The sequence below is a fragment of the Leptonychotes weddellii genome, chromosome 4 (genome assembly GCF_054177405.1).
Source record: "Leptonychotes weddellii isolate Sample4059 chromosome 4, ASM5417740v2, whole genome shotgun sequence".
In the NCBI taxonomy this organism is placed as follows: Eukaryota; Metazoa; Chordata; class Mammalia; order Carnivora; family Phocidae; genus Leptonychotes; species Leptonychotes weddellii.
The window spans coordinates 17908334-17925154 of NC_138372.1; the positions used below are offsets into that span (position 1 = coordinate 17908334).

General features: G+C 40.5%; 1 protein-coding gene across 1 annotated transcript in view; it reads right to left on the reverse strand.

The window, feature by feature from the left end:
- The window catches only part of AUNIP (aurora kinase A and ninein interacting protein), a 30661-nt gene that overhangs the window by 8893 nt on the left and 4947 nt on the right, over positions 1-16821 (reverse strand). The window contains exons 2-4 of the mRNA XM_006747981.3: positions 3516-3654; positions 837-1658; positions 189-307 (exon numbers count right to left, since the gene is read on the reverse strand). Coding sequence (XP_006748044.2) covers positions 189-307; positions 837-1658; positions 3516-3654 — 1080 coding nt within the window. The remainder of the gene's footprint in view (positions 1-188; positions 308-836; positions 1659-3515; positions 3655-16821) is intronic.

Below are 16821 nucleotides of genomic sequence, written 5' to 3' on the forward strand. Positions count from 1 at the left end.
ATGCAGGGCTCGATCCCAGGACCCTGAGATCATGACGTGTGAAGGCAGATGCTTAACCGACTGAGCCACCCAGGGGCCCCAGCAAGGCTTTTTTGAGAGAGATGTTTAAACACAGAATATAAGACTTTAAAATGCTGTAAAGTCCCCACAAAAATAAGTTTGTTTTTTTTTTTTTAAAAAAAACCTACCATTGGGGCGCTTGAGTGGCTCAGTTGGTTAAGTGTCCGACTCGATCTCAGCTCAGGTCTTGATCTCAGGATCATGAATTCAAGCCCTGTATTGGGCTCCACACTGGGCATGGAGCCTACTTTAAAACAAAAACAAACACCCGACCATCATTCTACTTTCTAGTTCTCTCTCTATTCTCCCTGCCCCCATACCTCTAGACCCAGGAGATGTGCCTTATCACTTAAAAAGGTATCAGGAATAATGGTCCCAAGGTTGTGTGGTTAAGATAACAGTCAGAGATTAGAAGAACACACATCCATAAGAAGCAGTGTCCTAGACATCTGAGAGGGCAAAGAGGTGGCTTTGCAGGCTGAGTAAGGGCTCTTTACTGGAAGGATAAGTACCTGCCCTACCTCCTCAGTGCTCATCACAGATTTGTACAAGGTTACCAGCCACCTCTTCCTCACAGAGAGACACAATGCCAATCATACAGTCTCAACAAGTGGCACCCCCAGCTTTATTTACACAAAGAAAATGCTCAATAACATCCCTTGCCTCCCTTCCCCCCCTCTCCGCCCAATATTTTCCTATAGCTCTGTCATCTCAAGGTACTTCTGGACCAAACCATCATAAAGACATTTAGACTTGGTGCCTGATAACTTGATTACCTTCAGAGTCCTGGGTAAAGAGCAAATGAGGCTGCAGATTTAACTGAGTGGGCCTCTCTTGGCACTGAGCCCAAGAGCTATTATGAAACTGCCCTAAGCCCCGATTCTGATTGTTTGTTACATCTCGGAAAGGAGCTCTGGAGTTGTGGGCAATAACCCGCTGGCCCTGAGAATCCTCAGTGAAAAGCTGACTCCAGGAGTCCTGGTCATTCTTTTCACTGTCCCAGGAAAACGCAGGGACAGGACAAGGGCTTTGTTTCACTGAGTCTGTGTTTTCTCCACTCCAGGAATCCCTGCATGTTTGAAGGAGGATGGGGGCCTGCCTGGTTTCTCTGGCAGACACCTTTTCCAATTTAATCTTGTCCAAGGGCTGAAGGCCCTTGCCCCCAGGTGGTTGAACGCGTCTCTCCACATCCTGATGGTTTTTTTCCTTAGATCCATGAAGCCATTCCCTTTTCCAGGAAGAGTCTTTCTCTCCTTCCTTTTGGCCCAGCAAGTAAGAACCTTCCAAGTTCTGAGTGAAGGAACAAGAGAATGAGGCTTTACTCTTTCCAGCACAGACCAAGGTGTCAGGCTGGGGCAAAGACAGCATAGTCAAAAATGGAGTTCCCATTCTGTGGTGGTCAGAAGTCTGGAGAGAATGAGGAGAAAGTCCAGCTTCCTGGGTATCTGCAGGGGTTGAAGTGGCTAATGGGGGTGACATGGAATCGTCCTCCAAGCCCTGGATCAGATGATCTAGATGGGTTGCATCTTTCTTAGACTCGTTGATCTGACTTTCTGTATGAGATGAAACACTCCTCTGGTCACCACCATTTGTCTTTCCTAGCAAAATAGACATGAATGATTATTCTGCAGGAAATCTCTGTCCTGAGCAGGATTTAGCTGGCTTTTTCTGAAATCAGTATCAGCTACTATCACTACCTAGCACGGGGGTCTTAGACTCATCACAACCTTTCTAGCTGATCTTCCTGCTTTCCTTTTTTTTTTTTTTAAGATTTTATTTGAGAGAGAAAGAATGGGAGGGGGGCAGAGTGGGAGAAGCAGACTCCCCACTGAGCAGGACGCCCGATGCGGGGGGTCAGTCCCAGGATCCGGAGATCATGACCTGAGCTGAAGGCAGATGCTTAACTGACTGAGCCACCCAGGCGCCCCCATGATCTTCCTGCTTGCAATCTCTACTTTCTCCAGAATGATCCTTCTAAAACACAGACCTTATATTCCAGTCCTCAAATATATGGATGCTTCCAAATGATCTACCTAATAAAGTTAAACATGGTACGTATACTCAGACCACAGCCTACTTTTCCAACTGTGTTTTAGTATATGGGCACATCAGTTTTGCTTTTGTTTTTTCTTTAATATGGTTTCTGTTAAATAGTGATCTTGGCCAAATATATATTCCTGGATATTATCCTTTGAGAAATACGCACAATACAATTTTTGTAAGGTCACTAAGATCACATTAACCACCCAACTCTTCAGAAAACCTCTGGTGATAGTGCAAAGAACATTAGGTCCTCTACTCTGCAGACATTGCCTGAGAAAGGGAATAAACACAATTAGATGATAAGTCAACCAATCGGAAGAACAATAATAAACAACTACTAGTGTCCAGCCTATCCATTTTATCAGGCATGGAATGGATACTGTTCTACCTTAAGGATGAATACCGTGGACTACCCACTCCCCCCGCCCCCAAATTATACCAAGATCTAATTACAAAGCTGAATGATTTCCTTTTTCCTTCTCCAACAAGAATTATACTGCAGAAACTGTTTTGTGAAAGATTTCTCAACTTTGCCTAAGAATTCCAACAGATTATAGAATATACCAGAATTTTGAAATAGCGGGGGATGACTGGGTGGCTCAGACTGTTAAGCGTCCAACTCTTGATCTCAGCTAGGTCCTGATCTTTGGGTCATGAGTTCAAGCCCCATGTTGGGTTCCATGTTGGGCATGAAGCCTACTTTAAAAAAAATTTTTTTTTTTTTTTTAAATCAGAAGTGTCCTTGAAAAAAATCTGCCCTTGTTACTTAAAGCAAAAAGGGTGCTTATTTTAAGTTTCTGTTTGGGGCAGGGACAGTAGATTTTGAAGATTTATGCAAAGCAATCCTGGGAATTGCATCAAGAGAGCTCTCCTCCGAAAACCCTCCAGCTGGCAGACACACTGCTCTGAGGCAGCTCGTCCCCTGAAAAGGGACATGTAAGCAAAAAACTGCCAAAGGATGATGAAACACAAGCCAACTTTATGCCAACCTTTCTAAGAAAAAAAGCATCTTTGAACTCTGACAATTTGAGAAGCATTATACAGAAATATCTATTATCAAGTAATCCTAGAGAGACTGGTCATTATGGCCAATCCAAGACATTTACCTAAATAATGGCAGGTCAGCTCCCCTGCACACCCCAACTCCCCAAGCATACCTTTCTCCTCACTGCTCTGTCAGGGAATACAAATATTTAATATTAGACTGAGCACACAGAGTAAGAAAATGTTGGTAAAAGCATGTATATAATGCTTTGCAGAAGGGGATGTTTTGTTGTTTGATATCCTCTTCTAATGAGTTAGCTAAGTTAAACACAATGCACTGGTGTCGCCACTTCTCATAAATTTTCCAGCATGGAAAAATGCACACACTCCTTTTTGCTCCCTGGGTATTCCCAGGCAGGTCATCATACCTGGCTGCAAGGTGAAGAAGGAAGCAATGCTGGTCTGCCGAGTGCCTGTAGGTGGAATTCTTTGAGTAAAAGAAATCTTAGCCTTTTTCTCTCCAGGAAAGAGTGTTAGCATTTTGGTGTTTGGCTTCATTAAATGTGTCTGAGGAGGGGGAGAAAAAGAATAACAGAACCTATTAATATCAAAACAGCTGCCAGACAGGAGAGATTCAATAAACACCTGTGACCCTCATGGAACTGCACTGGAACCTTTGGACTCCACTCCTATCCTATTCTCTAGGTAGTTTTTGCTGTACGTCATCTTCTACCATTTCCTGCCACACTGATGGTGTTTGTTTTTATCAGGAAATCATATTCCAACTATAGCCCAATCTTTCTGCTTCCCCACAGAAATCAATCACGTTGACTTAAACAAACAGGATTTGTTGAAGTGATTCCAGGAATGATACTCTCTCTTATACTTAAAGATAACTAATGATTCTACATCAGCAGCAGTTGACACATTTTTAGTGGTTTTCAAATAGTCACATACAGTTATATATACAGATATATACAGTTAAGAGCATAGCTCACACAGCTTGGGTTCAAATCATTCCAATTCTGCCACTGCTACTTACTAACTGTGTGACCCTATGCAAGTTGCTTAATCTAGGTCTCATTCTCATGTGTGAAATGAGGACAGTAAAGTACCTATCCCATAGGGCTGTTATGAGGATTTGGTGAGTTAATTCACATAAAAGGCTTACACAGTTCCTCGGGTTCAATACTAATTGGTTATTACTAGGAGGAAGAGCAGTGAAACAGCCAGTCTTATCCACTCTCAGCCCCTTTATACTTTACAGTATGAATTTGTACCAGAAAAGGTTAGGGAAGTAAATTTTGTCAACTAACTATAAATATAACCTCATCTTTATTTAATGTGATTTGTTTTTGTTTCCACTTGCTTGTTATGGAATGCCTGAGAAGTAACCCTGAGAACAGGGTAATTTATATTCAATTCAGTTTGCATGAAAACCAAAGAAACGAGATTTGCTGATTTTCATGTTGTAAGTTGGAGACAGGTCTGAAGCGAACTCAAATTATTAATTCTAGCCCAAAGTTGACTTCATTTTTACATTTGGAAACTAAAATGTACCTTAAGTGGATAAAAGAAGAAATCCTTGGTGTAAAACTCATACTCTAACTTGCAGTGTTGGTGTGGAACTTTCCCCTCCACCGTACAAAACTAGAAAACTGGATAAAATACATGAAACAACTGATATTAGATGGTGGACAACAGGAATTGCATTGGATTGTGAGCCCTGAGAGAAGGAAAACAATGAGGTGAGCCCTATGATGACTCTAGCTTTATGCCTGGAATCACTTGCCAGACCAAAATAGATAAAGTACACAGGCAGTGCATTCTAGGTTAATTGAATACATCGAGATTAGAATTTGGAGAAGCTGAGGTGGCCACTCCTCTCAAGCTGCTAAGTCCATATTCTCTCACCTTGAACCTGGGAAGAACAATAAAGTATGATAGAAATAACACTATATGGTTTCCAAAACTAGGTCATAAAAATGCCATGCATCTTAGAAGCTGGCCAGCATGCTATGAGGAAGCCCAAACAGGCACATGGCTCTCTAAATTTTATATGAGACATATCCTAGATATGTGAAACTATGTGAGACAGTATGCCAACAAGTATTTTAGCACCTATATGCTAGGTACTGGGAATATAATGATGAACAAAACAGACTGTTTCTGCCCTGGTAAAGCTTACAGCTTATGGGAAAAGACAGACTAATAATACATAGTTATTTAAATGACTACAAGAACACTAAGTCCTACAACACAAATACAAAGGATTGTAAGAGAATGTTATGAAAAATTATATGCCAACAAATTGGACAACCTAGAAGAAATGAATAAATTCATAGAAACATATAACCTCCCAAACTGAATCAGGAAGAAATAGAAAATTTGAACAGACCGACTACCAGCAATGAAATTGAGTAAGTAATCAAAAAACTCCCAACAGTCAAAAGTTCAGGACCAAAGAGCTTCACAGATGAATTCTACCAAACATTTAGAGAAGAGTTAATACCTATTCTCAAACTATTCCCAAAAATAGAAGAGCAAGGGAAAACTTCCAAATTCATTCTAGGAAGCCAGCATTACCCTGATATCAAAACCAGATAAAGACACTACAAAAATAGAGAACTACAGGCCAATATCTCTGATGAACACAAATGCAAAAATCTTCAACAAAATATTAGCAAACCCAATCCAACAATACATTAAAAAAATCATTCACCACAATCAAGTGGGATTTGTTCCTGGGATACAAGGGTGGTTCAATATTCACAAATCAATCAATGTGATATATATCACATCAGTAAGATAAAGTATAAAAACCATATGATCATTTCAGTAGATGCAGAAAAAGCATTTGACAAAGTACAACATCTATTCATGATAAAAACCCTCAACGAAGTAGGTTTAGAGAGAACATACCTCAACATAATAAAGGCCATATATAAAAAACCCACAGCTAACATCATACTCAATGGTGAAAAACTGAGAGCTTTTCTTCTAAGGTCAGGAACAAGACAAGGATGTCCACTCTCACCATTTCTATTCAATACAGTATTGGGAGGCGCCTGGGTGGCTCAGTCGTTGAGCATCTGCCTTCGGCTCGGGTCATGATCCCGGGGTCCTGGGATCGAGCCCTACATTGGGCTCCCTGCTCCGCAGGAAGCCTGCTCTCCCTCTCCCTCTCCCACTCCCCCTGCTTGTGTTCCCTCTCTTACTGAGTCTCTATCAAATAAATAAATAAAATCTTAAAAAATATACATATATATAGTATTGGAAGTCCTAGCCACAGCAATCAGACAAGAAAAATGAATACAAGGCATCCAAATTGGTAAGAAAGAAGTAAAACTTTCACTACTTGCAGATGACATAGTACCATATATAGAAAACCCTAAAGACTCCACCAAAAAACTACAACTGATAACTGAATTCAATAAGGTTACAGGATACAAAAATCAGTGTACAGAAACCCACTGCATTTCTATATACTAATAATAAAATAGCAGAAATAGCAGTTTTCTTAAGAGAACTTAAGAAAACAATCCCATTTACAACTGCACCACGAAAAACAGTAAAATACCTCGGAATAAGCTTAACCAAGGAGGTGAACGACCTGAAACGACTATGAAAACTATAAACACTGATGAAACTGAAGACAACACAAACAAATGAAAAGATATTCCATGCTCGTGGATTGAAAGAACAAATATTGTTAAAAGGTCCATACTACCCAAAGCAATCTGCCGATTTAATGCAATCCCTATCAAAATACAAACAGTATTTCTCCACAGAACTAGAACAATCAATCATAAAATTTGTATGGAACCACAAAGACCCCGAATAGCCAAAGTAATCTTGAAAAAGAAAAACAGAGCTGGAGGTATCACAAGTCCAGATTTCAAGTTATACTACAAAGTTGTAGCAATCAAAACACTATGGTACTGGCATAAAAACAGATATATCAATCAATGGAACAAAATAGAAAACTCAGAAATAAACCCACAATTATATGGTCAATTACTCTTTAACAAAGGAGGCAAGAATATGCAATGGGAAAAAGTATCTTCAACAAATGGTGTTGGGAAAACTGGACAGCTACATGCAAAAGAATGAAGCCAGACCACTTTCTTATACCATACACAAAAATAAACTCAAAATGGATTAAGGACCGGGCACCTGGGTGGCTCAGTCAGTTAAGCATCTGCCTTCAGCTGAGGTCATGATCCCAGGGTCCTGGGATCAAGGCCCGAGTCGGGCTCCCTGCTCTGTGGGGAGTCTGCTTCTCCCTCTGCTCTGCTCCTCTCCACCCCACCCCCTTCCCTGCTTGTGCTCTCTCTTGTGTGCCCTCTTTGTCTCTCTCAAATAAATAAAATCTTTTTTTTTTTTTTAAATGGATTAAGGACCTAAATGTGAGACCTGAAACGATAAAAATCCTAGGAGAGCACAGGCAGTAATTTCTCTGACACTGGCCATAACATTTTTCTATTTTTTTTTTTTAAGATTTTATTTATTTATTTGACAGAGAGAGACAAAGCCAGAGAGGGAACACAAGCAGGGGGAGTGGGAAAAGGAGAAGCAGGCTTCCCACGGAGCAAGGAGCCCGATGTGGGACTCGATCCCAGGACCCTGGGATCATGACCTGAGACGCTTAACGACTGAGCCACCCAGGCACCCTGGCCATAACATTTTTCTAGATACGTCTCCTGAGACAAGGGAAACAAAAGCAAAAATAAACTATTGGGACTACATCAAAATAAAAAATTCTTCATAGCAAAGGAAACTATCAACAAAACTAAAAGACAACCTACTGAAGAGGAGAAGATATTTGCAAATAATGTATCTGATAAAAGGGTTAATAGCCAAAAAATATAAAGAAGAACTTATATAACGCAACACCAAAAAAAACCCCCAAATAATCCAAATAAAAAATGGACAGAAGACATGAACAAGGGTGCCTGGGTGGCTCAGTCGGTTAAATGTCCAACTCTTGATCTCGGCTCAGGTCTTGATCTCAGGGCGTGGGTTCAGGCCCCACATTGGGCTCCACACTGGGTGTGTGGAGCCTACTTAAAAAAAAAAAAAAAAAGAAGACATGAACAGACGTTTCTCCAAAGAAGACATACAAATGCCTGACACATGAAGATGCTCAACATCACTCATCATCAGGGAAATGGGAAATGCAAATCAAAACTACAATGGTGTATCATCTCACACCTGTCAGAATGACTAAAATCAAAAACACAAGAAACAACAGGTGTTGGCGAGGATGTGGAGAAAAAGGAACCCTCATGCACTGTTGGTGGGAATGCAAACTGGTATAGCCACTGTGGAAAACAGTATGGAGGTTCCTCAAAAAATTAAAAATAGAACTACCATATGATCCAATAATCACACTACTGGGTATTTACCCAAAGAATACAAAAACACTAGAGGTGCCTGGGTGGTACAGTCGGTTAAGCTTCTGAATCTTGGTTTCGGCTGGGGTTGCAATCTCCGGGTGGTGAGACTAAGCCCCACATTGGGCTCCACACTCAGTGCAGAGTCTGCTTGAGATTCTTTCCCTCTCCCTCTGCCCCTCCTGCTTGTGTTCTCTGTCTTTCAAATAAATAAATCTTAAAAAAAAAATACAAAAACATTAACTCAAAAGGATATATGCACCCCTATGCTTATTATGGCATTATTTACAATAGCCAAATTACAGAAACAGCCCAAGTATCCACTGATAGATAAATGGATAAAAAATCTTGCCATGTGCAACATGGGTGGATCTAAAGAGCAAAATAAGTCAGAGAAAGACAAATACTGTAAGTTTCATTCATATATGGAATTTAAGAAACTAAACAAATGAAAAAAAGAGACAAACAGAAAAATGGGCTCTTAATTATAGAGAGCAAACAGATGGTTACCAAACGGAAGGTGGGTATGTGATGGGTGAAAGAAGTGAAGGGGATTAAGAGTATACTTATCTTGATGAGCACTGAGTAATGTATGAAATGTTGAATCACTGAAACTAATTTAACACTGTATGTTAATTATACTGGAATTAAAATAAAATTTAAAAACATACTAAGTTCTCTGAAGAAGGCTTATACACGGGCACCTGGGTGGTTCAGTCGGATAAGCATCTTCCTTCAGCTCAGATCATGATCCCAGAGTCCTGGGATCAAGCCCCGCATTGGTCTCTCTGCTCAGCAGGGAGTCTGCTTCTCCCTGTCCCTGTCCTCCCTCACCAAGCTCGAGCTCGCTCGCTCTCATTCTATCTCAAATAAGTAAATAAAATCTTAAAAAAAAAAAAGACTTATACAAACTACATATTATCAGAGAACAGTAAGACCTCAATTAACAAAACATCTGGGAATAAAGCTTTTCACCAAGTTGGCCATCCTAGCAAGAGTAGGACATTCCTTACTTAGGTCAGAGCAATGTCAAGAGTGATACTGCCCCCAGTTATAGCTCCCTTAGAAGACTTTGGCTTTAAGGAAGTATGTTTATCACAGTGGAATGTTTATTTATTTTTTAAAGATTTATATTTACTTATTTGACAGAGAGAGAGAAAGAGCACGCATGAGGAGGAGGAGCAGCAGAGGGAGAGGGAGAAGCAGGCTTACCGCCGAGCAGGGAGCCCGATGCGGGACTCGATCCCAGGGCATTAAAAAAAAAAAAAAAAATTCCTCCTGGGATAAATCCTCTTATGAGAGCATACCATCTTGCTCAAAATCTGTCAATAGTTTCTCTACTACCTTATAGCATAAAGTACTGACTCTCAGACTGCACACACCAGTATGATTCCAGTTACCCTTTTCTCCATTACCAAAACCCCTTTGTGTATACTGTAGCATAATACTCACCCACATGCCAGTCCCTATTATGGCCTCTGCCTTCCTCATTTTTGTGCCTCACATAGAAGGGCCTTTTTCACACCCACATCTGAAATGCTACATATACTTCAGCTTAGCCCCAAGCATTCCTGATTCCTACAACCAGAGGTAATCTCTTCCCCTTCTAAACTTGACATTCATCACTTGGTATTTCAAGACTTACCTAACAAAATTCTGGTATCAACATTTGATTCACATCCTGTTTATCCTGTCCTCCACTGAACTAGCTTAATACATATGGTAAGTACTCAATTCAATAAATATTTTAGGAAGAAGGCAGATATACAGGAAGGACACATTTTGGTTATTTTTTTTTTAAGATTTTATTTATTTATTTGACAGAGAGAGAGACAGCGAGAGAGGGAATACAAGCAGGGGGAGTGGGAGAGGGAGAAGCAGGCTTCCCGCGGACCCTGGGATCATGACCTGAGCCGAAGGCAGACACTTAATGAATAAGCCACCCAGGCGCCCCTGGTTATGTTTTATATATATAACTACTCATTATATTTCCAACATCAAAAAAGCTCTCAGAAAACATTAAGCCTTTTCCAGTACTGTGATCAAAGTGAAGATGAGCTCCTGTCACTGTAATTGATGTCACACATAAGGTCCAGAGCACAGATGGGATGAGAGGTATACCCACTGAAAACTGAAGGTTTTTCTCCCAAAGTAATCTAACAATACTAAATTTATTGCAAGAACATTCTCTAGAACTACTTGGCACTGATTTTTCATCTAAACCTAATGAAAACTCAACAGGGATAAGAGAAAAAAGCAATTTCTTTTAAGTATCACAACTCCTAAACTGGAGACCTGATATGTCTACATCCATTAGCATTTCATTACTAAGTCTCATAAAAGGGTACTTCTTGCTAATGAGATTCTTCTCACTTAAAGGATGTCACACATGTCAGAGATCATTGTAGTATAGCGTTTTCATACATTTGCCATCAGTTTTGCCCTAATAAGACTATCTATTGAAGATTTGTTTAAACCTCCTGATTTTAACTACTTCCAATACAGCAATGGCTAAATGTGGCCCTCTCAACAGCAGAGTTAACAGTCCCATGAAAGAAAGAAGAGCTCACTTAAATTGGAAAGTAGATGCCTCAAATAAAATGCAATGGAGTAGAAATCACTCTGGAACAAATCCCCCAGTCTCCCCTGGAAGGTGTCAACTTTGTGAAAAGAAGTATTATTGTGTGTGTGTGTGTGTGTGTGTGTGTGTGTGTTTGTACACACACACAATATATACAGCTGACCCTTGAACAATATGAGGGTTAGGGTCACCGACTCCCTGCATAGTCAAAAATCCACATAACTTTTGACTCCCCCAAAACTTAACTATTAACAGCCTACTGCTGACCAAAAGCCTTGTGGACAAGTCAATTAATACATACTTTTTATATTATATGTATTCTTACAATAAAGTAAGCTAGAGAAAGGAAAATATTAAGAAAATCATAAGGAAGAGAAAATACATTTACGGTATTGTATTTAGAAAAAAATCCACAAGTGGGCCCATGCAGTTCAAACCCGAGTTGTTCAAGGCTCAACTGTACACACAATCAGCCTATATTATTATATCTATTGTCCCAATTTCCAAACACTATTTCAAGATATAGTTGGGGTTTTTTTTGTTGTTTTTTTGTTTTATTTGACAGAGAAAGAGAGAGGGATCACAAGTAGGCAGAGTGGCAGGGAGAGGGAGAAGCAGGCCCCCTGCTGAGCAGATAGCCTGATGCGGGGCTAGATCCCAGGACCCTGGGAATATGACCCAAGCCAAAGGCAGATGCTTAACCGACTAAGCCACCCAGGTGCCCCTCAAGATATAGTTTTTACTTTTTCTCTATAATCATCTACTTACTCAGGTCCCAATTTCTGGCTCCTAAATGTAAGTGGAACTAAAGGGAAAATGCAAAAGTCCTTTAAAAAAGGAGAGATATTAAGGGATGCAAATAACTGGACCAAAGTCACAGTTTAAAAACATATTTAAGGGACACCTGTCTGGCCCAGTAGGTGGGGCTTACAACTTCTGATCTTGGGATTGTGAGTTTGAGCCCCATGCTGGGTGTAGAGATTACTTAAAAATAAAATCTAAAAAAAAAAAAAAAAACGTATTTAAGAGACCTCCCAACTCTGGCCAAGCCCACATTTAGGTCCTTCTTGAGCGTAATGACAGTACTTTAGATATATAACTACAGAGACCAATAATCCACCTAAAATAATAATTTAAACTTCTACTATTCCTGATTAGACCCTTATTATTTCTTGCCTAAATTTCTGCAATATCCTCCAAATTTCTCTAGCCTACCTTTCAGTGTACCACTTACTTTCATATAACCACCATTGGGCTAATCTTACAGACTACTATGTCAAATGCCTTCCATGAATCCAACAACATGGTACTAGTTTACCCTCCTAATCACACCTTCAACTCCCCTACATTTACCCTACACTTTAGTCAAACTGAGTTACTCCCAATGTAGTAAAAGAATCTATTAAAGAGGGGCGCCTGGGTGGCTCAGTCGTTAAGCGTCTGCCTTCGGCTCAGGTCATGATCCCAGGGTCCTGGGATCGAGTCCCACATCGGGCTCCCTGCTCGGCAGGAAGCCTGCTTCTCGCTCTCCCACTCCCCCTGCTTGTGTTCCTGCTCTCCCTATCTCTGTCAAATAAATAAATAAAATCTTAAAAAAAAAAAAAAGAATCTATTAAAGAGAGGTCTGGCTTTAACTCTCAGCTCCTGGGAGGTAATCTCTACGTCCCTGGAATGTCCTACCTGATTCGAGTATCTGTTTACCTGAGGCCTTGGGCCACAGCAGATAGTCTATGCTAACAATGTGATCTACGGTGGGAGCTTTGGGCCATGTATCAGCTTGACCTTCATAGGGGCTAGAAACTAAGGTCAGCCACATAACTAGTCAACCATGTCTACACAACCCAAACCCCAATAAAAACTCTGGATCCCAAGGCTCAGTGAGGTTCCATGGTTGGCAATACTCTATGTACTGTCACATATCATTACCAGAAGCAGTTAGGGCTGTCTAATATATTGGCTGCCCAGAGAGGACACTGCAAGTTTCCCACTTTGAATTCTCCCTAGATTCAGCTTGGAATTCTCCTAGAATCTGCTTTGGCTGATTTTAATCTGTACTCTTCATTATAATAAACTAATCATGAGTTTAACAGCTTTCAGTTGAGTTCTGTGAGTCCTACCAGCAAATTATCAAACCTCGGAGTGGTCTTGGGGTCCCTTGAACTTGCAGTCGATGTGAGAAGTGAGGGTGGTCTTGGGGACTCCCTAACTTTTACTCCTTATTTCACAAACATCTCTTGTTATTTCCTGCTCTGTGCCACTATTCATACTGTTCCTAGAATGCCTACTCCACCTTCATTGCTTTCCAACAAGATCCAACCCTTGCTTTAAGGTCTGTTCAAATGCCATCTCTTCCACAAAGCCTTTAACAGCTTTACTGAGATATAATTCACATACCATAAAATCTACCCAATTAAATGTACAGTTAAGTGTTTTTTTAGTATAGAGTTGTGTAAAAATCACCACAATCTAATTTTAGAACATTTTTCATTGTCCCAAAAGAAACCCTGTACCCATCGGCAGTCCCCATTCCCACCCCACCTCAGCCCGAGGAAACCACTGATTTACTTTCTGTCTCTATAGATTGACAAATTCTGGGGCACCTGGGTGGCTCAGCTGCTTAAGCATCTGCCTTCGGCTCAGGTCATGATCCTGGAATCCCCAGACTGAGTCCCACATCGGGCTCCCTGCTCAGTGGGGAACCTGCTTTTCCCTCTCCCTCTGCTCCTCCCCCACTCGTGCTCGCTCTCGCTCTCCTGCTCACTTACTCTCTCAAATAAATAAAAATCTAAAAAAAAAAGAAAAAAGATTTGTCTGTTCTGGACCTTTCATACACCATACAATATCTGGTCTTTTGTGACTGGCTTCTTTCACTGAGCATGTTTTGGAGGTTCATCCAGGTTGTAGCATGTCAGATACTTCAATCCCTTTTTATTGTCAAGTAATATTCCATTGTTTGGATATACCATTTTGTCTATCCATTCATCATTTGTGGGCATTTTGGTTGTTTCCACTCTTTAGCTATTATGAGAAATGCTGCTACAAACATTCAAACATTTGTTCACTGGTGTACAAGATTTTGTGTGAACTATCTTTTCATATCTCGGGTCTATACTTAAAAGCAGAAGTGCTGGGTCATATGATAACTATGTTGAACATTTTGAGGAACTGCCAAACTGTTCTGCAAACTGCCTATACCATTTTATGCACATACCAGTAATATATGAGGGTTCCAATTTCTCCACATACTTGCCAACACTTGGTATTATCTTTCTGATTATAGCCATCCTAGTGGATGTGAAGTGGTATCTCCTTGTGGTTTTGATTTGCATTTCCCTAACGACTGATGATGACAATCTTTCCATGGGTGTATCTGAATAGACCTATAACAAGAGATTAAATTAGTAATTTAAAAACTTCCTGCAAAGAAAAGTCCACTGTGTACCACCTGAAGAAGCTGATAATTTTCAAAACCAGCAAGTCTAGGCTCCTTTTTTGTTTAACTGGCCTTCCTTTAGCTTCTCTCTCTCTCCTCGGGCACTTCGCTATAACCAGCAAGAAGAAGCCAGGTAGCCCTTCAACACTGCCTGTAAGTCTCCTTGGCTATATCACATCACCCAGTTCCTTAGGTACATTCTCTATCTTCCACCTTACTACAGCCAACAGTAGTTGTAGGAAACTTTCTGTCACTACATAACAAGGATTCCCTTTCCTCTAGTTTCCAGTAAGATTATTCTCACTTTCCTTTAAACCCTCACCCACAGTCTCCCCAAAAGCCAACCCTAGTCTAGAAATAGTTTCTTACAAGCTCTTCAAGCTTTTACTAGCACTCTCTTCAAAGTCCTTCCAGCTGTCACCCATTGCCCCATGCCAAAGCCACTCTCCCATTTTAGGTTTTTGTTAGGTAGTACTCCACTGCCAAAACCAAAATCTGTATTACCTTTCTATTGCTACATTAACACTTTGCCACAAAACTTAGCACCTTAAAACAACATTTATTATCTCACAACTTCTATGCATCAGGAATTTGAGAGCAGCCTATCTGGGTGGTTCTGGCTCACAGTCTCATTAGGTTGCATTTAAGTTATCAGCCAGGGTTGCAATATACACTTTCAAGGTGGCTGTTAGCTCACACAACTATTAGCAAACTCAATAAGGTTCCTCACAACAATGAGTATCTCCACAGAGCTGCCTGTATGTCTGCAGGTGACAGCTGACTTCCCCTAAAGAGAGAATGAGGCTGAAGCTACAATGCTGTTTATGACCTAACCTCAGAATTCTAACAGGAACACTTCCATCACATTCTATTCATTAGAGTCACCAAGTATAGCCCACACTTGGGGGGGTGGGGAACTTAGCATCCACCTTTTAAAGAGAGAGGTATCGGGGCGCCTGGGTGGCTCAGTTGGTTAAGCGACTGCCTTCGGCTCAGGTCATGATCCTGGAGTCCCGGGATCGAGTCCCACATCGGGCTCCCTGCTCAGCAGGGAGTCTGCTTCTCCCTCTGACCCTCCCCCCTCTCATGCTCTCTGTCTCTCATTCTCTCTCTCGCAAATAAATAAAATCTTAAAAAAAAAAAAAAAAAATTTAAAGAGAGAGGTATCAAAGAATTTGTGGACATATTTTAAAACCACCACCCCTCCACGCATAATAAAATGTAATCTCTTCTTTCTCTAAATGCTTAGAATTTCCTTATGCCTCTAAGGCACTTAACTGTCTGTCTGACAGTTATTTGTGTACCTACCATATTCCATGCTGCCAGGGTTAGAACTATCTAAAGGTGAATACATTATTCACTTTTTATCATCTGAAGACACCTTACACATTATGACCACTGGACCAAGAGTCAGAAGACCTGGAATCAAGCCATAGAGCTGCACTTACTCTGATGTGATCTGAAGCAAATCTCTATCTGAACTTCAATTTCTTCATCTGCAAAATGGAGATAATCTCACCTCCCTCACAAAGCTACTGAGAAAGTGAAACAATACATGTAAAAAAGTTTTACAAACCATAAGCCAGTAAAGATCATATTGATAAATATTTGTTAAGTTACATTTACAGACCCTTATCAGTCTTACAGCACCAACCCCAACAGTGTTGCTACCATGGACTTCAGTATTATTATTGAGCCTATTCAGTTTCAGTGAAATAAGTTTTCTCCTCTATTTTTGTTTTTCTTTTTTAATCATTTCAGTAAGTATCACAGAGGGGTTTTTTTGTTGTTAGGTACACACTTTTTTTTTTTTTAAGATTTATTTATTTGAGAGTGGGGAGGCAGAGAGAGAGAGAGAATCTCAAGCAGACTGTCTGCTGAGCATGGAGCCCGATGCAGGGCTTAATCTCACAACCCTGAGATCGTGACCTGAGCCGAAACAGAAGAGTCGGAGGCTCAACTAACTGAGACACCCAGGTGCCCCTGTTAAGTACACACTTAAACTGCCATTTTACTAGAGGTCTCCTCCTGTCCATCTTTGCTTTAAAAAACTCAAAGTCCTCCCATTTATCTTCTCATCAGAGAAAGATAAAATGAGCAACTATGACCATATCTAAAAGGTTTTCTGAAAGTAAAGCTCAGATGGATCATTCATTCAATAAATTCATACTGAGTACCTACCATGTGCCACTGTTTGAAGGACTGCCTAATGGAACTTTCATTCTAGTAGGAGAAGATCATAAATGAACAAGTAAATATGCAGTATATAGTATATCTAATGGTAAAAGGGTTATGGAGATAAATAAAGCAAGACTAAGGTGTTA